General features: G+C 54.6%; 1 protein-coding gene and 1 non-coding gene across 3 annotated transcripts; both read right to left on the bottom strand.

Moving 5' to 3' along the window:
• Positions 1-2,589: 2,589 nt before the first annotated feature.
• KYAT1 (kynurenine aminotransferase 1) lies at positions 2,590-25,105 on the bottom strand. 2 transcript variants are annotated; one of them, XM_036416235.2, is made up of 14 exons: positions 24,969-25,104; positions 12,758-12,951; positions 9,720-9,778; positions 7,977-8,124; positions 6,762-6,911; positions 6,594-6,680; positions 6,203-6,331; positions 4,776-4,896; positions 4,399-4,475; positions 4,189-4,278; positions 3,866-4,052; positions 3,709-3,788; positions 3,167-3,253; positions 2,590-3,073 (listed from the first exon to the last, which is right to left on the bottom strand). In XM_036416235.2, the coding sequence occupies exons 2-14, from the start codon at positions 12,866-12,868 to the stop codon at positions 3,008-3,010; spliced, it is 1,392 nt and encodes a 463-aa protein (XP_036272128.1). In that variant the 5' UTR covers positions 12,869-12,951; positions 24,969-25,104; the 3' UTR covers positions 2,590-3,007. The 2 variants fall into 2 exon arrangements, with proteins under 2 accessions (XP_036272128.1, XP_036272129.1); XM_036416236.2 differs by lacking the exon at positions 12,758-12,951 and having other exon boundaries at positions 24,969-25,105.
• LOC118706722 lies at positions 11,632-11,765 on the bottom strand. The gene has a single exon (XR_004984106.1). It is a non-coding gene; the product is annotated as a small nucleolar RNA U109 (small nucleolar RNA).
• Positions 25,106-25,111: the final 6 nt, after the last annotated feature.

The following is a 25,111-nucleotide window of genomic DNA, read 5'->3' as shown; positions in this document are numbered from 1 at the left end:
GGAGAGAGATAGTTAGAAACATCGATGAGAGAGAGTCATCGATCAGCTGCCTCTTGCACACCCCCCACTGGGGATATGCCCGCAACCAAGGTACATGCCCTTGACCGGAATCGAACCCGGGACCCTTCAGTCCCCAAGCCGACGCTCTATCCATTGAGCCAAACCGGTCCCGGCTCCCATTGATTTAAAAAAAATATATTTTATTGACTTTGTACAGAGAGGAAGGGAGAGAAATAGAGAATTAGAAACATCGATGAGAGAGTCATCAATCGGCTGCCTCTTGTACACCCCCTACCGGGGATGTGCCCGCAACCAAGGTACATGCCCTTGACGGGAATCTAACCCGGGACCTTTCAGTCCCCAACCCTACGCTCTATCCACTGAACCAAACCGGTTTCCACTTCCCATTGATTTTTAGAGACAGCGGAAGGGAGGGGGAGAGACAGAGAAAAATATCCAACTACCAGAATCGAACCTTTCAGTGGGTAGATATGCGCTCTAGGGCCAGACTTTATTTATTTATTTACTTTCAAAATATTTTTATGGGTTTCAGAGAGGAAGGGAGAGGGAGAGAAACATCCATTGAAATATGGTAGCAACCATACTTGGGTAAAAACTGCTGTTTGAATTTGAACCCTGCCATTCCGGCTTCGGCATCCGCTTATTTGCTTAAACTCAGGGTAGTTATCTCAGCTTCCAGGTGGAGACCTGGAGGCTATTTTCCCTTGCCTGGGACCAGAACCGTAGGAGATAGATTCCCACTGACTCAGTAGCTTCAGGGGTAGGAACTGTAGATAACCTTTAGAGATTAATCGCTGAGCTCTGCTTCTGTATTATCGGCTATCTCAAGATAGGGCCACATTCCAGTGTCTAGCAGGATGTGACTGGGAGTGACCGTGCGGGCTGTTCCCAGCCTTTAGAATTTAGAATTTAGAACAAAGGAAAATTCTTGTGGTTTGGGCCTTTAAAGACTGCCTACACCTGGAACGGTGTGGTCGTGAGTGTGGCCACCTGTGTGTGGTGCTCTCATGGTATTCCTGGCCAGTTTTTCAATAAATCCTTGCCTGCTTTTTTTTTTTTTAATCAATCATCAGCCTCAGTGGTCTTATTTTGAACGCAGGGTTCGACCCCACAACACAGTCATGAGGGAGAATCATTGATCAGCTGCCTGCTGCATGTCCCACACTGGGGATGGAGCCCACAACCCAGGCATATGTCCTGACTGGGAATCAAACCACGAGCCACTGGGCTACACAGGCCAGGCAAGAGGCCTGGACTCTGTATTTTCTTAAGATGGATTTGAGGTCCTGCTGGGGCCCCCATCTTCCCAGTTGGCACCTTCAGTCAATAAGCCTTTCCTCCCTCCAGACGCTGATGCATTTTGGAGATTGGGCGCATAGACTTGGACTGGTAGCAGAGTAAGGACTTGGGGGCTGGTGCAAAGCTTCCATGCCTCTCTGGATGCACCCACCTCCCAGCACATTGATGTGCTCACCACCCCAGAGGCTCCTTTGACTCCTGGATTCAGGGTTTTTGTATGGGTCTTTATACAGATGCATGATCAATTAAACCATTGGCCATGTGGCTGGACTCAGTGTCCAGTGCCTTTCTTTGGTGCTGGCACTTCTGGCCTCTAATCACATGGTCAGGTGGACTTGTTAGGAATAACAGAAGACACTCCTATCACTCGGGAAATTCAAAGGGTTTTAGCTCCGTGCCAGGAACCAGTGACACGGACCCAATATATGTTACTATACTGTATGTGCCCATCAGCTCCCCAATTAACTACATAAGCAAAACCCATGGGCATGCTCTGCAAATCCAACTTCAAGCGAATTCTCTGGCACCTCCTTCCGAATGAATCCCGGTGCTGTCATTGTTTCCCATTCGGGTGCCCGCCCCCAGGGTCTGATCCCACTCTCCCTTTGCCAGCTGGAGGCCTTGGGCGAGTCATCTCACCTCCAGAGTGGTTTCCTCACTTGTGAAATGGAGAAGTGATTCCTGTCTCAGGGAATTGCTTAATGAAATGATGGGCACCAAGTGGCTGGCACTCGAGGGCACACAATAAACTCTAGCTACTTACCTCTCCTCTGTCTAGGTAAGCCCTGGCCCTCCTGTCCTGCACTCTGAGTCCTCTGACCCCTGGGGGATGGACTGTCTGGGTCTTCCCTGTCAGACACTCAAATGATGCTCCCATCTCCTAAATACACACCCACACACACCCACACACACCACACCCACACACCCACTCACACACACCCACACCACACACACACACACCCACACATACTCCTCCCCACACACACACCCCCACACCCCCCCCCACTCACACACACCGCACACACCCACACCCACACACACACACACACCCCACACACACACACCCACTGAGCCCTGGCTTCTAGGCCTGGTTTTACCATTAACTGACTTCAGACAAGTCCATGTCCCCGCTCTGCCCTGGGACTCGGTTTTACTCCACAAATTACATCTGTACAGAGAAGTGTAGGGTCTGAGGTTCACTGAGATGCCTTCCACCCTCACCAAATCCCCACCAGCCATCGGCACCAGAGTGAAGCAGAGGAAAGCCAGTTAAGGTTTGAATAACTTACCATTTTATTCTGAGAAAAAGTAATGTACAGACAGTTTCCCAAAGTCAAGTTTAGATAAGGAAAAGGAGGGCTGCCTGAGCCTCCGCTGGGGTCAGAGCTGGGATTCGAGGCCTCTGCCCATGGTGTCCCAGCCAAGGCTCCGAGGCCAGAAGGGGCCCAAGACCCAGTGACATAAACGAGGGAGGGCCCAGGCCAGGCCTCCCCTCCCCCTGCAGCAGGACTGTAGGCATCATGGGAGTTGCTACCAACTCCCCCAAAACTAAGGAGGGCTCTTCCCTGAGTCACAGAAAAGGGGTTCACCAGTGCCATCTATCCCAGCGAGGGAATGACCAACTCCCGGACACAGCCCTGCAGAGCATGCAGGGACCAAGCTGGCGAGGCAGGGCCGAGGGGCGCCGTCAGGCCTCGAGCTCATCCTTCCACTCCTGCAGCTTCTTATCCATGGCCCGGAGCGTGGATTCATCCTGCGCAACACAGACGGGTCCTACCCTTCTCGCAGACCCCCGGGGGGCCATGGGGAGGAGCGTCCCCCCTCCCCACCCCCACAGCCCTTTTACCTTCATAAAGCAGAAGCGGATGTAGTGGTCGAAGTGCTTCTGCTGGGGCGCGCTGTAGAAGACGGACACGGGGATGGCCACCAAGCCCTGGGGGAGGAAGCCCGGGGCTCAGCAGGGCCTCCCAGCCAGGCAGCCCGGCTCTCGGGTGCCAGAGGGGTTTCATGGCGTGGGGGGACAGCGTTCGCGCCCGTGCGCGCCTCCAGGGCTATGGCAAGGTCACAGGGAAAGAATCCCAGAACGTCCCACGTCCCTCCTGTGTGTAGAGAGGACGTGGAGGCCAAGAGAGGGGTCAGGGCAGAGCCAGAGAGGAAACCAGCCTGAGAATCATAGCTCTGAGCTGGGTGACCACAGAGTGAATGGGCCAACTCCTCACTGTACAGATGGCAAGACCGAGGCCCTGGGAGGCCGGAATTCATTCTGCCAACCCTCATGCCACCTTTGTACAAATGAGACAGGCTCGCCACCCTGGACACGGATACGGTCCTGTCCCAGGGCTCACGCAGAGGCTGGGCTGGAGGGAGGCCGGCGGAGGCCCCGCCCACCTTGTTCTTGATCATCCACTTGACGAAGCGTCTGTCGTAGGGCTCGTCCGCAGCCCCGGGCAGGTCAGGCATCTTGCTCTCTGGGGGACAGAGGCCATGCTGAGCCCTGGGCGGCCTCCAGCCCCCCCACACCCTGCCCGGCCCGGCCTCTCCTCACTGAAGTCCGAGATGTCCGTGACGAAGAAGTAGCTGCCCTGGGGGATCACGGGCCTCAGGCCCACGGCCTGCACGCTGCGCACCATGTGGTCGCGGTGGAGCTGCATGGCCCGCGGCAGCTGCACGAAGTAGCTGCTGGGCTGGCCGAAGTGCAGCTGCTCCCGCTCCAGGCTCTCGGCCACTGCGGCCTGCGGGGGTGGGGTATGGGGGGGTAGGGGTGGGAGGGGGAGGGATGCACAAGCCCATCGGACCGACCTGGCCTGGAGCCAGCCTGGGCCCTCACTCCCCCCCCCCTCCCCCCGGGGTGGGGTCCCCTGGCCTCACCTGGGCCTGCGTGGGACAGTGGTAGATGGAGTTCTGATGCACCGTGTTCAGGTGCTTCATGAGCCTCTCGGGGCCCAGGACCCAGCCCACCTAGACCGCAAACGCAGGTGGGGTGAGGCCTCAGGGCCTGGCCAAAGCCGTCCTCACTCCCCAGGCCACCTTTCCGCTGGGGCCGCAGCGGGCAGGGTCACCCCTCACCTGTCCACTCACCTTCCAGCCGGTGGCGCTGAAGGTCTTGCCAGCGCTGCCGATGGTCAGGGTGCGTTCCCACATGCCAGGGAGGCTGGCTGCCCGAGGCCAGAGAGAAAGCTGAGGGGGGCCGGGCAGGAGGGTGGTGGCCGGACCCCCGGGGCCCCCAGCTCTCAGAGCTCCGGTCGTGCTATTTACGGGGCTTATCCCAGGGTTTCCTCATGGCAGCCTGGGGGGGGTGTGTGTGTGTGTGCCATGGCACCCCCTGTTCTCAGAGCGGGTAAGTCACTGCCTCTGGGAGCTCCCAGACCCTCAGGCCTGCTGCTGGCTCCCAGACCGGGCTCACTGCCCTGGCCCACACAGCCAGGGGAATGGGGGCACCCTGGCCAGCTTCTCACCAATGCTGACGTGCTGGTGCCCATCGAAGACCAGCCACTGGTAGACCTCGTCCGTGATGCACAGCACGTCATGCTGCTGGCACAGGCGGGCTATCAGCTCCAGTTCCGCCCTGGAGAACACCTGTGGGGCGTCCCCAGACACAGAGGCCCGCTCAGAGCGGGGAAGGGTCCACCCAAACCCACAGCCTTCCTGCCCGCCCCATGGAATCCCCAGGGCACTGACCCTGTTGGATAATAAAAAAAATACAGCCCAAGCCGGTGTGGCTCAGTGGGTAGAGCGTCAGCCTGGGGACTGAAGGGCCCCAGGTTTGATTCTGGTCAAGGGCACATGCTTGGGTTGCAGGCTCGATCCCCAGTAGAAGGAATGCAGGAGGCAGCTGGTCCATTATTCTCTCATCATTGATGTTTCTTTCTCTCTCTCTCCTTTCCTCTCTCATATCAATAAAAAAAAATTTTTTTTTAAATGAAATATTTTGGTCTCTGCCCCTGGGTCCTGGCACAGAGCTCCCCATCCTGGACAGGAGCGCCGGGCGCACCCTTTGTTCTAACGAGGCAGCTCTGAGCGGGGCCCTGGGCGGCGGTCCCAGAAAGACCCAGCCGGAAGAGAAGCCTGGGTTTCAGCCCCGCTTTTCTAGAAGGGGAGGGGCTGGGCATGGAGGGACCCGGTTGTGCCCACATGGGAAGTCTCCATAAAACAGTCATGTGGGGCTCAGAGAGGGTGATGCCCCCTCCTCCCAGGGGGCAGAAGCTCCGTGCTTGAGGCCCTCCAGGCCTCGCAGTCTCTGTCTTCACCTGCGTCCTTTACCGTGTTCTTTAACGCGCTGGCAACCAGGTTCCCGGAGTTCTGGGAGCTGCTCTAGCAAGTTAATGGAACCCAAGGAGGGGTCCCGGGGAGCTCAGACTCATAGCTGGTCAGGAGCACAGGTGGCGACCTGGACTTGGGGACTGGCACCTGAGGTGGCGTGGGCCGTCTCGGGGGCTGGGCCCTTCGCCTGTGGGCCGGATGCTCTCTCCGGGAAGACAGGGTCAGAGCTGAACTGAGTGAAACTGTAGGACACCAAGCAGGTGGCGCAGAATTGCTGGGCGTGGGGGAACCCACACACCTGGTGTCAGAAGTGTGAGGGCGCGAGAGTGGGAGACACCCAGGAGGAAGGCTGGGTTTTCCCTCACATCGGTTTGGTCATGTTCCCATTTCACAGATGAGAAAACACTCCGAGAGGCGAGGCCCCTGTCTCCGGGCCCTGGGCAGGAGCTGTGGAGGCGCCCAGCCCGCCCCGCCATCAGCCCTCATACTCCCCCGGGGCCTGCGGGAGCCCCAGCCTCACCGCCCACACAGGCCGCCCCGCTCCAAGGAAGAACCCGAGGCCCAAGGCGCAGGTCGGTAAGAGTGTGGGCTTGAAAGAGTCCCCGGAAGGAGGTCTCCGTACCTTTCCCAGGGGGTTGTTGGGTGTGTTGAGGATGAGGGCTTTGGTGCGAGGTGTGAACTTGCTGGCCAGCTCCGTGGGGTCCAGCTGCCAGTTGCTGCTGGAATCCAGTTCCCCATCCCGGGTGGGGGTCTGCAAGAGGGCGGGCGATACTTACTTCCCTGACAGTCATAGCTAAGGATCTGACTCTCTTCCCCTGCCACTGTCCCCACCCTCTCCCCATCCTGGAGAAACAGCTTCCTCCCTTCCTCCTTCCTCCTTCTTTCGCCCTCCCTCCCTCCCTCCCTCCCTCCCTCCCTCCCTCTCTCCTTCCCTCCCTCCCCAACCCCTAGGGTCCAACGCAGCACACCCCTTGGGCTCCTCTGCCCACCCTCACCCCAACCAGCATTCTCACCGGCTTCAGGGGCACAAACACAGGGCAGCCCCCTGCCATCAATGTCATGGGCTCATAACAGTCAAAAAAAGGCTCGATGATGATGACCTGGTACAAGGGTCAGATCAGCTGAGGTCAGAATCGCCCTGACCCCTGGCCCCTGCCAGGCCCCAGCCCCGCCCCTCTCACCTCATCTCCTTCGTCCACCAGGGCCTGGAAGGCCGAGAACAGGGCCCCGTAGGCGCCCACCGTCACCAGCACGTTCTTTAGCGGGTCTATGTCCTGCCCCAGCAGCTTCCCGAAGAAACTTGCCAGGATCTTCGTCAGGGGAGGGTAGCCCTGCGGGACAGAGGGGTCAGCGCCTGGCCCAGCCTCGGCCCGCCCACCGGCCCAGCTGCAGCCTGGCTATTGGAGCATCTTCAGGGCAGGCCTGGGGCAAAGTCAGCCTGAGTCCTTCAATTTCCCCCCGAAACACCTGCCACACGGCCTGCTCTGTGCCAGCCCAGTGCCAGGGCAGGGAGGTGGGGACCCAGAGGGTGTGTCTCCAAGGAGCACAGCCCTATACAGCCGCCTACACCCAGAGCACCTCCTGTTAAGTTCAAGGCTCATATTCGTGCCCTCTGGTCCTCCCAGCGACCTTGCAAGAAAGGCATTTGTTATTGATGTCAGAGAGGAAGGGATGGAGAAATAGAAATATCAATGATGAGAGAGAATCATGGATCGGCTGCCTCCTGCACGCCCCCCTGCTGGAAATCGAGCCCACAACCTGGGCATGTGCCCTTGTCTGGAATCGAACCCGGGACCCTTCAGTTCACAGGCCGACACTCTATCCACTGAGCCAAACTGGCTAGGGCAAGAAAGGCATTATTTGATTCCCACCATCTGGCCGGTAGAAAAATAGAGACTCAGAGGAAGGAAAGGACTTGCCCAAGGTCACCACAGACGGAGTGCAGGAACAGGGCTTTATGCCCAGCTTTGGAAGGATCCCACTGGGAGAGGAAGCCTGGGTCGTATTGATTTTTCACAGAGAGGAAGGGTGAGGGATAGAGAGCTAGAAACATTGATGAGAGAGAATCATCGACCAGCTGCCTCCTGCACACCGCTACTGGGGATGTGCCCACAACCAATGTCCATGCCCTTGACCGGAATCGAACCTGGGACCTTTCAGTCCACAGACCGATGCTCTATCCACTGAGCCAAACCGGTTTCGACCGGTGTGTTTTTGTGTGTGTGTTTGCCTGCCTTTTCCCAGACCATGAGCTGTCCCAGCCAGAGGCTGAAACACAGGATGTCCTCAGTGGACACTGAGCTATGGCTGGACTGAGCATCTGGGCTCCTCCCCCACCTCCCCAGGGCCCATCAGAAGCCTGTGTCCAGGGGCCTGGGAGGGGCCGGGAGACTCACAAATGCCTTCGTGTACTGGTTGAGCATGAAGTCCCCGCTGACGGCGTGCCGAAAGGCTTCCAGGGCGAAGTCCGGAGGCGGGAAGTCGGGGAAGCCTTGTCCCAAGTTCACAGCATCACACTCGCTGGCCAATTTGGTGAACTCCACCCTGGGCGACAAATGGAGAGTCGGCACCAGCCCGTCCCTGCACCCCGACCTGGACTTCCGCCTGTTTCCAAGGCAGGGTGAGCAAGCACGGCTCGCCGTAGAGAAACTGGACAGCTAGCGTCCACCCTGGTGACCAGAGTACATGCTCTTCCGTCAGGGGGGCCGGGCACTGTCCCCATCCCATGTCGCAGCCCAGGGGCTTGCAAACTTCCAGCCGGTGATCCATAGTAAGAAGTCACCTTTATATCACAAACCCTCCTGGAATTACATTCTCCTGGTGTGATCTAGCTCCTAGCCCAGCCCAGCCCAGCCCTCCCAATTCTTTAGAAACACTTCTTATGGAGCCCCGCCCAATGGACTTCATGACCCACTGGTGCACTCGTCAACACCAGTGTGAAACCCTTGCTCCTGTCGCCTCCCCGATGCGCACGAGGCCCGTCCTGCTCCTGGGTCACAGCGGGGACGGAGAAGCTGAGGTTTGGAGGGACCTGTCCTGAGTGTCCACGGCACAGCCAGAGTGACCCCCCATCTGTCCGGGGCGAAGCTGACGCTCTGGGTTCTTACTCTGGACACACGGGCGCCCCACCAGCCCACCGTCTGCCCTCAACGACCTTCCTCCTGGGCCTGCCTGGTGGCCGCCTCTTCAGGGAGCCGGCGGAGAGGCCGGAGGAGGCTGGCATGGGGTTCCAGGCTGGCTGGGGGCAGAGCAGTCAGACTTGGCTGAGATCATTTGAATGACAATAACTTTCATTCCGTGTAGTGGGGGGAAGAGCTGACTCGGTTGCAGAGTTTGTAAGGAGGACACTTTGAGAAAAATGAGCGGCTGAAGGTGGCCGGCTAGCCTGCTGCACAGAGGACGGAGGGGCAGTTTGAGGATCAGCCAGACTTTACAGGGACTGTGGGCCTGGCTCCCTCATCCCAAACACCATGGAGCATTGAAGGAGAAGATGGAGGAGGAAGATCTTCACAAAACACCAAGTTCTGTAGCCGGGGGCAGTTTGAAAGAAAGAATCTTCCCGTTTGTGTGAAGACAACAGCCAGCAGTCTTAAGGAACAGATGGGTCTCTGTGGCCCGGGCCCAGGCTGGAGAGGCCGGAAGATCAGGAACTCCTCCTCACAGGCCCTCCCACCGCATCCGTCCGTCACCAGTAACCACGGGCATGGGTGCCCCCAGATTTAGGACAAGCGGGTGAAGAAAGGAGCCTCATCTCAGCTTACGGCCAGTGAGGAGCGCCTGCATCTTACCTTCCTAGCCTGACTCCCTCCGCGCTACGTGTGACATGAAACAGTCCCTAACAAGCCTACTGCTCTCACACAGTATTTGGTCTTAACCTCCCACGGCCGTCCGAGGGAGATAAAATGATCTCCCTTCTGCAGCTGGGGGTCCGGGCAGGTGGCCAGTGCCAAGCGGGGTGCAGCGGAGTTTGGAACCCAAGCCTCTGCTTCAGGTCTCGCCCCTCATGGGCTGTGGCTGCAGATCTGACTGTCCTGGCACCACCGAGTTTCTGCAGACCTAGGGCCTGCGACCTCCAGCCCTGTCCGGCCCCCACGGCCGACCGAGGGCCGCCACACAGCGCCCCGCGCCTGCGCACTCACCACGGGTTGTGGTCGATCCCATCCAGCCTTCGCGCATGCAGCCTTTTGGCCATGGTGAGCTGGAAACAGCAAACGGAGGGTCAGAGTGGAGGAGGCACTGCGCTCTGCCGGACAGAAAGGCATTCCAAGCCGCCACCTTCCACACCGCCCGCCCACCCACCCACTCCCCAGGAGGAGGCGGGGATCAGCACTCCCAGGGGGCCCAGCCGCCTACCCAGCCTACCCACCTGTGCCTTCTGCCACCCCCATTTGTGCCCCCCGGTCCCTTGGTGCCCGGCTCCTCCCCATGTCACCGGGCTCAGCCGGCTGGACTTGCCCCCCCTGCCAGGCTGGCCCCACAGCCTGGATAACAAGTTTGACTGAGGTCAGGCTGGGGCTGAGGCGGAGGAGCAGCAGACGGGGGAGGGGAGAGCAGGGGAGGATCACGGCAGCAGTGACAGCGGCTCTCCACGCCCTTCTCAGAACAATCTGTCTGGGCCGGTTGTAGGTGGGGAGTGAGGTGTTCAAGGTCCCACAACAAATGCACTCAGACGCAGGCCTGTTTGCGATGAGGCCATGTTCTGACTCAGGTGAACTCACTCAGTTCTGGGGGGCTCAGCCGCCCTTCTCCAGGCACACCCCCCTTCCCCTGTACCCCCTCCGGGGCAGCTTCCTCCTCAGCCACAGGTGCCAGCTCCTCCTGCCTCAGTCTCCCCATTGGCATCATGGGAGCGTGGGCTTCGTGGCCCCTCAGCAGGTTTGTCTCCGGCTGGCCGGGAGCAGAGCCAGGTCTCTCATGCTCTCCTCTGCCACCTGCTGTGCCAACAGGGAGCCCTTCCCATTTCTCCTGGTCTGGCGCTGTCCCCACTGCGTCCCCATCAGAGGGGCCCCGAGACCCTCCATCTGAAGGTGCAGACTTGGGGCTCAGGGGTTCCGGGACCTGCCCAAGGTCAGAGGAGGAGCCGGACCCTGGACGGGGCAGCAGCAACAGCAGGGCTGCAGGCACCAGGCCCCTGGCCCAGGGACCATCTGCGTATGGGCCAGGTTTCTCCATAGCCCAAGAGGCCTGCCAGTGTGAGCGATTCAAAGAGCCCAGCAGAGGTGGCACCTAGTGGGTGCTTTGATGACATTGGCACCGTCCCTTCACTGAATCCCTGACACCATCACCAGGCCTGCGCTCAGTACATGTCAAAATAGCTTAAATTTTTATGTCTTGATTGATTTTAGAAAGAGAGAGAGAGAAAATGGGGGAAGAGAGAGAAATATCGATCCATTTGTTGTTCCACTTATTTTTGCATTCATTGGTTGATTAATTTTTAAAAATATATTTTTATTGACTTCAGAGAGCCTTGAAGGAAGAGGGAGAGGGAGATAAAAACATCAATGATGAGAGAGAACCATTGATCAGCTGCCTTCTGCACACTCCCTACTAGGGATGGAGCCCACAACCCAGGCAGGTGCCCTGACCGGGAATCAAACCCTGACCTCCTTCCTGGTTCAGAGGTTGACGCTCAACCACTGAGCCACGCTGGCTTGGCATTGGTTGATTCTTATATGTGCCCTTCGCTGGGGATCGAACCCGCAACCTTGGCATGTCGGGATGATGCTCTACCAACTGAACTACTCAGGGGAGCCAGGGCCTCATTTTCTAAAATAAATTTTTCTTTCTATGACTTAAACATGTGGAAGAAAATTACATTTTAGGAGAATATCAATGTGACATGCTGATGTCAGTAAAACAGGCTACAAAATAAGATGATGTTTTATAAAAAAACAAAAAACATACCCTACCATATATGTGTCTATACATACATTTTTTTCTATGACCGTATAGGAGCGGAAAAAAGTTTGGAAGGAAATATATAAAAATGTTAACAGAGGTTCTATACAAGTGGCAACATCACAGGTGACTTATTTAAAAAAAAATTTTCTTTTATGTAGGAGAAATATTCTACTACTCAACCTCGCCTGTAAGGCTGGCAGCCCTGAGAACTCCTTTCATGTAGCATGTTATGGAGGTATTCCCGCTCCCAAAGGAATGAGGAGCAGACATACTTCCACATGCAAATCACAGGTGACTTAGTTCCACGTGTCTGCTTGTCTGCCTCCCAGTTTTTCATAGGAAGATGACACCAAGTTCCATGGGTTCCGATGTGAGCATGGCTTTGCATTGCATTTGCTCTGAATCTGGTGTCTGACAATCTCGCAGGGGTCCTCAAACTTTTTAAAGTGGGGGCCAGATCACGGTCCCTCAGAGAGCTGGAGGGCCGGACTATATGAACTACTAATTCCTACTGTAACACCTCGGCTGCGCTCACTGCCCAAAAAACCTGGCGGGCCGGATCAGACTCCTCTGCGGGCCGCATGTGGCCTGCGGGCCGTAGTTTGAAGACGCCTGAATAGCATGCGTTTGAATGGCAGGTTCCCTTCACTCGTCCAAAAACTAACAGCGCACCTCACAATTGGTGGCATCCTGGATACACAGATGCAACAAATTACTTTTGAATTAGGGATGCATCCTATTTATTTAAATTTAAAAAAAGCAAAGAGGAGTCAGGAGCAGTGTGGGGAGGAGAGGGGCATGGAAGTTGGAGTGGGAGAAGTTGGAGGAGGGTGGGGTGGGAAGAATAGAGGGGTGCAGGGGCACAGAGAGAGAAAAAAGGAGGTGAATGCATTTTTAGGAAGGAGATAAAAATATGGGGGACTGCAAAACTTGGGGTGCTCAGAGGAGTGACCTTCAAGTATGCCACACAGCACTTGGACCATGAGGCAGCAGTGCCCGTTCTCAGGCTTACACATAATTGAGCATTTACTGAGCACCGACTGTGTACCCAACAGGGGGCTGGGCACAGTGGGGGATGGGGAGGCAGCAGCCCCAAGCAACCATTCTGATGCAGAGCTATACGTTCTAGATTGGAAGCAAAGGCAAGGGAGGGACCCGCATCCAGGGTGCAGTCAGGGAAGGCTTCCTGGAGGAGGAGGCTCGTGCGTGGGTTTGAAGCCAGCACCAAGCCAGATCCCAGGGGCCCTGGGTCACGCAGGCAGCAGGGAGCACTTACAGTCTGGTGCAGGCACCGGCGGAGGGAAGCTCCGGCCTTCTTTCTCTGGAGGGACCCCACCAGGCGCACAGAGATGGCTGCTGAGCTCCTGAACATGCCTCCCAGAGCCATGGGGCACTGACGGCTTCTCCTCTGGGGCAGAGGAGAAGGGGTGGAGCACCCTGACCCAGGGCTGGGGCCTCACACACACAGCGCTAATAACAATAACAATAACAATAAGGGCTAGTATTTATGAGTGGCCACTGTGCAGCAGGCATAGCGATTCATGCTCCGTCGTAGGGTTATCCCTCAGCCCTCAAAACCACCAGTGACACCCCCACACCCCAGGTACCAGGGTGACCTTTCAAACTGTAAGTCACCTCTAATGGGGGAGGGGGGACAATCCCGGTGAAGATCATGAAGAGCTCCTCACATCACAGAGTCAACTCTATGCTCTTTTTTCTTTTTCTAAATATATTTTTATTGATTTCAGAGAGGAGGGGGGCGGGAGAGAGAGGAGAGAAACATCAATGACGAGAGAGAATCATTGATTGGCTGCCTCCTGCACACCCCCTACTGGGGATGGAGCCTGCAACCTAGGCATGTGCCCTTGGCTGGAATCGAACCTGGGACCCTTCAGTCCGCAGGCCGATGCTCTACCCACTGAGCCACACCGGCGAGGGCTCAACTCTTAAGTTCTGACTCTGGAAACACACCACCTGCATGTTATCCTTGCGCTAAAATCAAATCTACATCAAATAAGGCCTCTGGGGTCAGGAGAACACGTTAAATGACTCCGCAGAGATGCAATCAGGGAATGAGGAATGTCTGATAATGGCTCCGGGGCATCTTTTTGGCCTGATGAAAATGTCCTAAAATAAATCGTTCCAGCAGATTCAGACGGATGGAACTGCCATAAAACAAATGACCCTGTTTCTTCAACAAATAAAAAACAAGGGAGGAAAAACCTGGGGCACTGTATATTAAAAGAGACTCAGCAGACACATATTTAACAGGTCAATGCCTCTAAAAAAAAAAAATCATTTGCTATAAAAGCTACAGGAACTAAGGAAGGATGGTACTGGCACAAGGATAGACATATCCATCAACGGAGTGGAACTGAGAGTCCAGAAATAAACGCTCACGTTCACAGCCAATTGCTTTTTGGCAAGATTGGCAAGGATACTCAATAAGAATCACCTTTTCAGCAAATGGTGTGGGGACGACTGAATGCCCACATGCTAAAGTATAAATTTATATATACGAAAGTTCACTCAAAGTGGATCACAGACCTACGTGTAAAAGCTAAAATGATAAAACTCCTAGAAGAAAAGAGTACATCTTTGTGGCCTTGGGTTAGAAGATGGTCTCTCGTGTACAACACCAAGTAAAGCAGCAGCAGCAGAAGGAAAACAGATAAATTGGACTTCATTGAAATGAAAAACGTTTGTGTCACAAAGGATACCACCAAGAAAGTGAAAACACAACCCATGCCATGGGAGAAAGTATGTGAAATCAGAATATATAAATGACTAATAAGCACATGGAAATACCAGTATGCTCAGCATCATTAGTCATTAGGGAAATGTCACTTTAAGATGCCCCTGCAGCCCTGACCGGTTTAGCTCAGTGGACAGAGCGTCAGACTGAAGGGTCCCAGGTTTGATTCTAGTCAAGGCATGCACCTTGGTTGCGGGCACATCCCCAGTAGGGAGTATGCAGGAGGCAGCTGATTGATGTTTCTCTCTCATAGATGTTTCTAACTCTATCCCTCCCCCTTCCTTTCTGTAAAAAATTAATAAAATATATATTTTTTTAAATTGCCACGATAAAAAAAAAAAGGCAGTGCCCTTACGATAGCCATGGGAATGTGTGTCTCTGAGGTGACTGAGGGGACAGCTGTGCCCTTAGCACCGAGGCCAGCCTCCAGGGCTGCTCCCGGGCAGTGCCTGGACAGCGAGACCCGCTGTGGCTGGCAGGCACGCGCTCTCAAGGGCTCCCACTGGCTTCGCTGGGACTTTCTGAGAACTGCCCCGCCGTCTGAGACTTCCTTCCTTCCTGGATGGAGTCAGGCCCAGCCCCGAAACAGGAGTGGGTGCGTAGGGCCAGGGGGCTGCTCTAGAGGGCGCTGTGGGCACCTGCCCAGTCCTGTGGGAGTTGGGGGGGGCTCCCAGAGTCCGGAGGAGCAGGAAGGGAGCTGGGGGGTTCCAGGAGCTGAACAAAGTCAGGCCAGAGTTCACCCCTCATTTCTCAGCACTGAGTCAGTTCCCAGCGACATCCTGCAGGAAGCGCTGCCTGGCCCGAGGTGGGAGCAAGAAAGGGTGGTGTGATTATTATCTGAGGAGGGACTTTCCAGAGGCACGACACCTCAGGAGATGCCATCAGCATGCTTCGGCCTCACTCAGCCAGGGGACTGGAGGCCAAGGCCAGGTCTGAGCCAGTGCAGGGCAGTGGGTGCCCCCTGCCTGCTGGGTGTTCTAGGGCAGCGTTTTTCAACCGCTGTTCCGAGATGTTGCCTGGTGTGCCGTAGGTGCAGACAAGACAAGAATTTTATAATTTTTCACTATTTTGTTTACTTAATATTTCATAATAAAGTAATTATAAAATACTTTCTTTGTGTTTATTTGATTCCTATTCAAGAGAATTACTTTATATATAGTCAATATAGGCACAGAGTTAAATTTTTTAACATTTTCTAATGGTGGTGTGCCTCGTGATTTTTTTCATGAAACAAGTGTGCCTTTGCCCAAAAAAGGTTGAAAACACTGTTCTAGGGGACCAGCTGGCCCGCCTGCCCGGAATTGAGGGTTTTCTCAGGACATGGGATTTGCAGTGTCAAAATGGGACCCTCCTGTGCAAAGGGGGTGGCTGGTTCCCTTCGGCTGGGAGAATGCAGGCCGCTGCCCCTGACCTGCCCCTGACCTGGGCCTCATGTCCTGCTGACTCGCCCAGTACTCCGTCCTACAGCGACCCTCCGCCACCGCCGCCTAACCACCTGGTTCAAATGCGCTGATCCTCTCTCTGACACCCTCACCCACATCACCCCACGTGTACCACTTCTGTCCTCTTCTAAAGCGGCCACACCGCCTCTGCCCTAACCGTGCCTTTCTCACTCACAGGCCTGCGTGGTGGGGATAGAGGAACGCCCTCAGCTCTCACTCTGCACCAGGCGCTGCCGCACGGACTGAACGTATGTCATGGGACCTTTCAGCCTGGAAACAGGTGCTTTCCTCGCCCGCATTCCTAGGCAAGGACACGGTAACAACGACAAAATAACAGCTAACACTAATATTGAGCTCCGGAGGCGGGAGGAGGGCCCAGGGGTCCAGGCATACAATCCCTGGACAAGATCCCTGCTCGTGGCCCCGCCCTCCTCCCTGCCACAACCCCAGCCCCTCAGCCCCTCAGCCCAGTGGGGCACTGCTGACTCGGGGCTGGAGGTTCCTGAGCCACCTGGCTCCATCAGCCAGGCTCAGCCAGGCTCACTGCCCCGGGCCTGGGCATGGGAACTAGGGCGGGGCTTTTGCTGCAGGAGGCTGCCTGGGCAGGGGGTGTGCCCAAGAGGGTCTGTGGGCAAGGGAGTGAGCATCACTGAACTCTTGGTGCCCACCCAGGCCCAGGCCCGTGGGAGAGGATTAGAACACGGGCTGTGGTGTCATGAGGCAAGTCACTTCACGTCTCCAAGGGCCCCTTTCCCTGTCTATCAAGGAAATAAAATGCGGTAATTCACGATCTCTTAGTGCCTGGCACAGAAAAGGTGCCAGGAAATGGCTGATGTTAACAACAGCTTGGGGACCTTGTGAATACTCATGGGGTTAATATAACATGGCCCTATAGGGGCTAGAAGTGTGTGAACTCGCCCGTGTTTGCTGGCGGGGCTGACTTCTCCATCAGACCGTCTCAGACGGCGGAGTGCCAGGGGCCCGCCACACTTTGAGGGGATCACGGAAATGTTTTCATCTTAATTTCTTTTAAAATAAGAAGAAGAAAAAAGAATATAATAACAATGAGTATATAATAATGAATTCAGCCTGGATGATATTCATTCTTTATATAGCAACACAGGTGTAAAATATAAATTTGATTTCCTTTCTAATGGAGAAAGGGGCCCGTGAAAGGCTTAATGTGACCTTTAAGGGAAGCCCATGTGTGGTGGTGACTTCACGGGCAAATAGGAGTGTTTCACGTGAGCATGCGCACACCTCTGTCTGTGTTTGTGAGCATGTGGATGCAGTGGGGGCAGCTTCCAGGAAATGGAAGGGGAGGGAGAAACCACTGGGGGTCCCAGCTACGGGGGAAAGGCATAGGTGGCCACTTGGGCTGCCCTCCCCCAGCAGCAGGCCGGGCCTTTGACATCCCCCATTGGCAGGTGAGGACTTGTTGTGAGCTTGCTGTTCTTGAAGCTGCCAACAGGGGGCACGCAGAGCCAGCGTGTTAGACTGGGCTCGCTGGCTGCGGCTCCACACACTTGGGCACAGGAAGACTCACTGCCTAGAGGAGGCCCAGGCGGAGAGGGTACTGGTCTAGATCCTCCCAGCCCAGCGTTCTCCCACTGATGGGATGACCCAGGGCCTCCAGGGGGACCTCATTCACCCATTCAGCCTTTCCCAGCCATCCCTCCCTCCACTCCCCGCGCCTCATCCCTCCTCTTCCAGGAAGCAGGTCTTCCCGGGCCAGCCCCTTTCTAGCCCTGAGGTCTGTCCTCAGGGTGATGACACTGGCCTTTTATTTACTGTACTTTCATTACTGTACTCTATCCACTGACCCAAACCAGCGAGGGCATGGCCAATTGATTTTTGAAAAGGGTGCCAAGATCATTCCATGGGGGAAAAAATAATCTCTTACTCAATAAATGATGCCAGGACAACTGGATAGCCACATGCAAAGAATGACGTCAGGCCTCTCCCTCGATCCACCTACAAAAATTAATTCACAATGAATCAATGGTCTTGGTCCCATTCTTGATCATGTCCTTTGACGCACATGTTTTTACTGTTTATAAAGTCCAAACACAGAATTTACCTATGACCCAGTGATTCCACTGCTAGGCATATAATGGAAAGAAATGAAGGCACACGTTCACACAGAAACTTGTATGTGAATGTTAATAGCAGTATTATTCATAGTAATGAAAAGGTGAAAACAGCCGAGACCGGTTTGGCTCAATGGATAGAGCGTCGGCTTGGGGACTGAAAGGTCCCAGGTTCGATTCCGGTCAAGGGCATGTACCTTGGTTGCGGGCATATCCCCAGTAGGGGGTGTGCAAGAGGCAGCTGGTCGATGACTCTCTCATCGATGTTTCTAGCTCTCTATCTCTCTCCCTTCCTCTCTGTACAAAATCAATAAAATATATTAAAAAGAAAAAAAAGAAAAAAAGGTGAAAACAATCCGAAGTCCCTCAGTAGAGGCATGGGTCCATTGTGGCATAGCCATACAATGGAATGTCATTCAGCCATAAAAAAACATGCTCCCATCCCTGCTACACCTTAGATGAACCTCAAAAACAGTATACTGCCCTGACCGGTTGGCTCAGTGGATAGAGCGTCAGTCTGCGGATTCTAATCAAGGGCATGTACCTTGGTTGCAGGCTTGATCCCCAGTAGGCGGTATGCAGGAAGCAGCTGATCAATGTTTCTAACTCTCTATCCCTCTCCCTTCCTCTCTGTAAAAATCAATAATATGTGTGTGTGTGTGTGTGTGTGTGTATTTACTATATGATGACCTTCACAGGTTATATCCAGAGTAGGGAAAGCCACAGAATCAGAGGCAGATTAGCAGCTGCCAGGGGCGGAGGGAGGGAAGTGGAATGTTTATTTAGTGAGGATGAGTTGTTCTTCATTGGGAAAATGAAAAAGCTTTGAAACTAGACAGAGCCAGTGGTTGCACAACATTGTGCATACACTAATGCCACTGCTGTGTACTCTTCATCCTTTTTGCCAGAAGCGTTTTCAACATTTATGTCATAAATGTGCCGCCACCAAGTTCCTCTGGCTGCACATCTCGAGTTTATATCTCCCGTTTCTGGAGCAGTGAATAGCTGAAGTGTCCACAGTCAGCTATTTATTTAATCGCTGCACCTACTTTTGATTCAAAATTTTTTAAAATGGATTTGAGAGAGAGAGAGACAGAGAGACAGAGAAACATCCATTTGTTGTCACATCGACTTCTGCACTCATTGGTTGATACTTGCATGTGCCCTGACTGGGGAATCAAACCTGCAACCTTGATGTATGGGGATGACGCTAACCAATGGAACTACCCAGCCAGGGCTCGGTTCAAATTCATCCTCAGGGTCATCCTTCTGCCTTTCCTCACTGCACTTTCATCTTGGTTGGCCAATCTCCTCTTCTGATGATCTGCTTTTGGAAACGTCACCGGGTTTGTCTCCGGGAGCCGGGCAGACAGCTTCACTGTCTGGAGGTGAGCTGAATAGCAGGCGCGGTGCCCAATCAGTAACAGGCTTCGGAAGAAGTGATGTGATTGGCCACTAACCATTAGGCACACCTGTGGACTGAAGAGCTAGCTGCAAAATCCACATCTTATGCAATTACTCAGAGTTAATATAACACAGCGGCTGGAATGCAAACCCTGTTGAGGAACTTGGTGTCCCTTGATGCAAAAAAAAAAAAAATCTTTAAAAAAAATTTTTTAACTAAAAATTAACCAAAGTTAAAATTTATGGAATGCATCCATTTCAGAACCGTGCAAAGCAAGAACTGCTTAATTACGTGTGTGTTTGTGCATACGGACGTTTTCAGGGACACCACTCAATCATTAACCAGGGCATTCTTTGGGGTTGGGGTCATATAAACTACTATACAGTTTGATTGAAAAAAAAGAGAGAGTGTGAAGCTCTGAAATCAGACAGAACTCAGCTGAAGCCGTTGACTAGCTGTGACTTAGGCAATGAGATATCAATGAGATAACACATGGAATCACTTAGCGTGTACCCGGCAGTCAATGTTCAACAGTGTCATCAACATTATCATTATTGCCGAAACCGGTTTGGCTCAATGGATAGAGCGTTGGCTTGGGGACTGAAGGGTCCCGGGTTCGATTCCGGTCAAGGGCATGTGCCATGGTTGCGGGCATATCCCCAGTGGGGGGTGTGCAGGTGGCAGCTGATCGATGACTCTCTCTCATCGATGTTTCTGGCTCTCTATCTCTCTCCCTTCCTCTCTGTACAAAATCAATAAAATATATTAAAAACACACACACACACACACACAAAATTATCATTATTAAACACCAGTCCATGGCGAAGTGCAGCCATGCAGGCAGCTGGGGGAGAGGGGGGAAGCACTCAGGAGGCCAAACCCGCCTGGACGGCAGCAGATGACCCTTAGGACCCTCCTACTGCAGCTGCCCAGGCACCTCAGAGCCCAGGCTTCCTGGCGGCCAGGCCAGGGGCCGGTGGCCAGAGGCCAGTGTCCTCTCCCAACACATGCCTCCATCAGCCTGAGCAGCCGCTGCCACCTTGGCCAGAAGTCACCTGACCCGTAGGTGCATGATTCGGGGGGAAATGCCTCAGTGACCATCCTGTGACGTGGGCCACACCTCCCGTTGGACCGGCCTTGCCAAGCGGCCTGCGCTGATGCCAGATAAAGTCCAACACCTCTCAGCCTGGACGCTGCAGCGGGCCCGAATCCAGACCCTGCGGTTTCCATCCTCTCTCCTCTTCCAACACATGAATCCTGTGCCTCTGCCTCTGACTAGACATCACCCACATTTGCTCAGACCGTACCCCTGCTTGGCGGGCCCAGCCCCAGCTCTGCCTCCTCTCTGAAGCTTTCTGTGTCCACCTGGGCGCTTCTCTGAACTCAGACAGCACCTACTATGCGCCTGATCTGAGTGCTAAATTCCCTAATCTTCACGGCAGTCTGCTAGGCAGGCATTGTTATCCCTATTAGCTCCCAAGGGGAGAATGAGCAAAGTTCACTCAGCTGTGAGTGCTGGAGCTAGAATTCAAATCCTGGTTCACCTGTCTCCAAAATCCAAACTCGTTTCCAAAAACCCCTTTCAGGCTGAAACTGGTTTGGCTCAGTGGATAGAGCGTCGGCCTGCAGACTGAAAAGTCCCAGGTTCGATTCCAGTCAAGGGCATGTACCTGGCTTGAAGGTGGGTAAAATGATCCCAGCTCCTCTCTAAACTAACTCTAGGGTCTCAGTCCTCTCTAGGCTCAGCTTCCGCATCTGTCCAATGGGCACACAGTGCAATCATCCACAGAAAGCACTTAGCACAGGGCCTGCCCACAGTGGCCTGCCATACCCAGACACTGTTAATTTTTAAACCTAAGGCTTCCCGTAAAGGTAGCTAACCAAGCAGGTTAACAAAGTCTCTTGTCAGACAAGGAATCCTGTGTTTTTGGGGGGAGGTGGGACCTAAAAACTCAGAGGCCCTGTAAGACAAGGGTTTTGTGAAAAGCGGTCCCGAGGGAGTGTGACAGCCTTCCTGGGGAGTCTGACAAGCACACTGACTCATTTACAGGTCCTCCCGGGTTTGGAACTAGCAGAGGAGAAATGACTCCTGGAGCCCAGAATGCAGGTTCTTGGGCCTACAGAGGGGTTGGTGGTGGGAACCCTGAGTGAGACACACAGTAGGTACCCCACTCTTTATTCCTGAAATACACACGAGGGGAATATATTATATATATTTAGTATCTGGAACATTAGAGAGAGTCATATCAGTCTTACGGACGGAGAAACTGAGGCTTAAAGCAGGGAAATGACGTATGCAGAGTCACAGCCCCAGAAAAGCTCAGAAGGACCCCAATGGTCGATTCAAAGCTCAAACACTGTCCTGGGATGAGGAGGTCAGACGGGCGTTCGGGGACTTTCCCAGGGAGCTGGCAGTGCCCACATCTTGCTAGGGCAGCTGGAGTGACTGCGGCCTGCGGGCTATGGCAGGGAGGAGCAGGCCCAGCCAGGTGTCCGGGCACATTGGCAACCTGAGAACCCAGGCGGCAGCCAGCAGCCTCGCGTGGACACTTACTTCCATGGCAGAGTCAGCAAGTTCACTGCCGCTCGGGGGGCCGCTGGGGGGGGTCTTCAGTGGGAAGGACTTTCTCATTGCTCTGGACTTTCCCGTGCTGCTTTGTCACCCCCATCTGAATACAAAACCAGAGTCCTCCTCCTTGAGTTATGGGAGGGAAGGGTGGCATGGAGGGTGGGAAGCCACCGATGCCGCCACGTGAGGTAATTCTCCGGGAGGAAAGAGCGAATCGCACGGAATATTTCTAAGCTGCAGCATCTACCATGCCCGTTACCTGCAGGCATGAGAGTCTCTGCTTGAGCCTTTAGTCCAGGGGTGGGGAACGTCCGGCCCCCGGGCCAAATAAAGCAAGGAAGGGAAGCGGGGGGAGGAACATCAATGTGAGAGGGCCACATCGACTGATTGCTTCGGGCACACACCCCAACCAGGAGCCTGCGAGGGGACCTGCAATCCAGGCACATACCCTTGATTTTTTTTAAATATAAATTTTATTGATTTTTTTACAGAGAGGAAGGGAGAGGGATCAAGTTAGAAACATCAATCAGCTGCCTCCTGCACATCCCCTGAGCCAAAACAGCCAAGGCCCATACCCTTGACCTTGATGGGAATCAAACCCTTGACCATTCAGTGTGCAGGCCAGCACTCTAACCACTGAGCACACCAGCCAGGGCTGTTGTCATTTTTTATTTCAAAATCTAAGGTAAGAGGTCAGTACCCCTGACTAAATAGTCAGGTATCGCGTGTTTTTAAAATTCTTGCACCACACCGGTTGAAAATCACTGCTCCAGCCCTGACCAGTTTGGCTCAGTGGATAGCGCATTGGTCTGCGGACTCAAGAGTCCCAGGTTTGATTCTGATCAAGCGCAGGTACCTTGGTTATGAGCACATCCCCAGCAGGGGGCGTGCAGGAGGCAGCTGATTGATGTTTCTGATTGATGTTTCTAACTCTCCTTCTCCCTTCCTCTCAGTAAAAAAAAAAATCAATAAAATATATTAAAAAGAAAAAGAAAATCACTGCTCCAGCCTTATCATTTCTCCTTCCAGCCATTTATGCATCTTTCTGATAGATCCTCCCTTCCTCCAGTTGAGGGACAGACGTAAACCCCACCTGCGGCCAGACATTCCTGAGCTCTGAACCACCAATCAGCGCCTGCCAAATACCCTAACCCCCACCTCCATTCTTAAGTCCCTAGGTCCCTAATTACCAATCAGCGTGTGCTGAGTGCCCTACGCCCCATCCCCTATCCTTAAAGGTGCCTGTACCCTGGCCCTCGCTCTTCTGATCCTCTCTGTGGAAGCAGCAGGCCGGGGCGCTCCTCCCTCCGGTAAAGCCTGTGTGTGTCCTGCCATCCCGATCTCCGGCCCTCTTTATTTCATCCGTCACGTTCAGTCATCGGAGAAGCCCTCTTGGACTCACTCCACCCAGGGCTGAGCCAGGCGCTCCCTCCTGCGTGCTCCCGAGGCCCGAGCCCCCGAAGCACCCATCACGGATGCTGGGTTTCTGTCCCTACACTAGTGAGGCCTTTGGGGACAACTCCCTCTGCTCTTCCTTCTCTGTGAAATGGGGCCAATCTGCCGAAACCGGTTTGGCTCAGTGGCAGAGCGTTGGTCTGCGGACTGAAAGGTCCCAGGTTCGATTCCGGTCAGGGGCATGTACGTTGGTTGCAGGCACATCCCCAGTAGGGGGTGTGTAAGAGGCAGCTGGTCGATGTTTCTCTCTCATCGACATTTCTAGCTCTCCATCTCTTTCCCTTCCTCTCTGTAAAAAAATCAATAAAATATATTTAAAAAAAGAAAAGAAGAAAAAGAAATGGGGCCAACCTGCATGCAAAGCACTGAGCAGGACAGGTGGCCGTGGTTCTCATTTTTACAGGTGGGGAAGTGGGGGTCAGGGCCACTGCGTCAAGGCTGGAACGGGGCAAGCCTTGGACTCCAGTCCGGAATCTGGCCTCCAATGCTTGCCTCTCTTCGTCCTGTTTGTTCCACTTGTTCAGTCAGTAAGTGGCCAATAAACTGCTAGTGGACACCTGTTGTGTGCTGGGCCCCAGGCCAGCGTGTGTAGTAAGGTTGATAACAAAAAAGCTTCTAGGGAGTGGATAGCCCAGGAATGCGGGCATGGTTAAGTCTGATCGAATAATTGAATGGACACCTCTCCCCTGGGAACTGGCTTTTCAGGTCATTCACTACCTTTGCTGAGACCACATTCCATTGTCTCGCCTTGGGGTATGCATAAAGAAGTCTCCGCCCAGAAATAGCCCACCCAAGTCTTTAAAAGGCGCTGACTCCCCTCACTGGGAGCTGGAGCCATCCAGGCTCAGCCAGCTGGTGTGCGGAGATGGAATAAATTCCCAACCCCTCTCCATTCTGGCCTCCTGCGTTCCTCCTTCGGCCACCTAACAGGTATTAGTGTGAAATCCTCCAGGGCTCACATTCCGGCTCCTCGGCTCGCTGGGTCTGAGCTGTGGCTAAGATCCAGCCTCTCCCAGCCTGTTTCCGCCCCTAATAACCGGGGACGGTAAGTCCTCCCAGCAGGAGGGCTGAAACCAGAGGAGAGCTGTCACCATCCTCTTGTTTCAACAACCAACCTGTGCACATGCTGATAACTTCTTCCCCCGTGCCAGGGTGGGTCCCCGGTCCCCGATCTGCCCGGGGCCTCCGCAGCTCGCTTCCTGTGCATCTTAGCAGAGCAGTGATGCACACACTCGCAGACCCCCCCCCCACCACAACCACCACACACACACACACACACACACACATACACACGCTCCTGAAACGACAGCGCCCGTCCACGCTGTTCTACCTTTTTGCTCCTTTCTTTCCATCTAAGGTGACTCGGAAGTCGTCCGGTATTCGTGCGGACTGAACGTGTTCCATTTTAGCAGCTGCACAGGACGCCACCGTATGATTATTGTTTAATGTGGCCAAACGTTACTCGTATCAGGCCGGGAACTGCGAGGACTCGAGATCCAGAGCTGCCGAGCTGGAGTCCGGACCTTCCCCCACCCGCATGAGGGGGTGTGGGTGCAGGCAGGACCGGAGAGCGGGTCAGCGAGAAGCGCGCGTAATTCATTCTCGCTGGCGGCGCCCGGCTGGGGGAGCCTTGGGGCAGCCGATCTGCAATAACGGCAGCACCCAATGCCGCGAGCGCTTTGGCACAATCCAGCTCCGCACCGGCTACCAGACCCTCCGGCCTCGGCGCTTAACGTCGGGGCAGCAATGCTCAGCAAGACCAGCTACTCACCTCTGCGTCCGCCGCTGCGCCCGGTCACAAGGACTCCGCGAAGGTTAGGCCCGTCCCTGTCCCTTTAAAGGGGCCGAGTCGGGGCTCCGCTACTTCCGCCCCCAAACAACATGGCGTCGGCGGGGAGAGGGGGGGGGCGGTGA

Source organism: Pipistrellus kuhlii, unplaced genomic scaffold, assembly GCF_014108245.1.
Source record: "Pipistrellus kuhlii isolate mPipKuh1 unplaced genomic scaffold, mPipKuh1.p scaffold_m20_p_53, whole genome shotgun sequence".
NCBI lineage: Eukaryota > Metazoa > Chordata > Mammalia > Chiroptera > Vespertilionidae > Pipistrellus > Pipistrellus kuhlii.
Note: the sequence above shows the minus strand (reverse complement) of the source record. Positions and strands in the feature narration are given on the sequence as shown.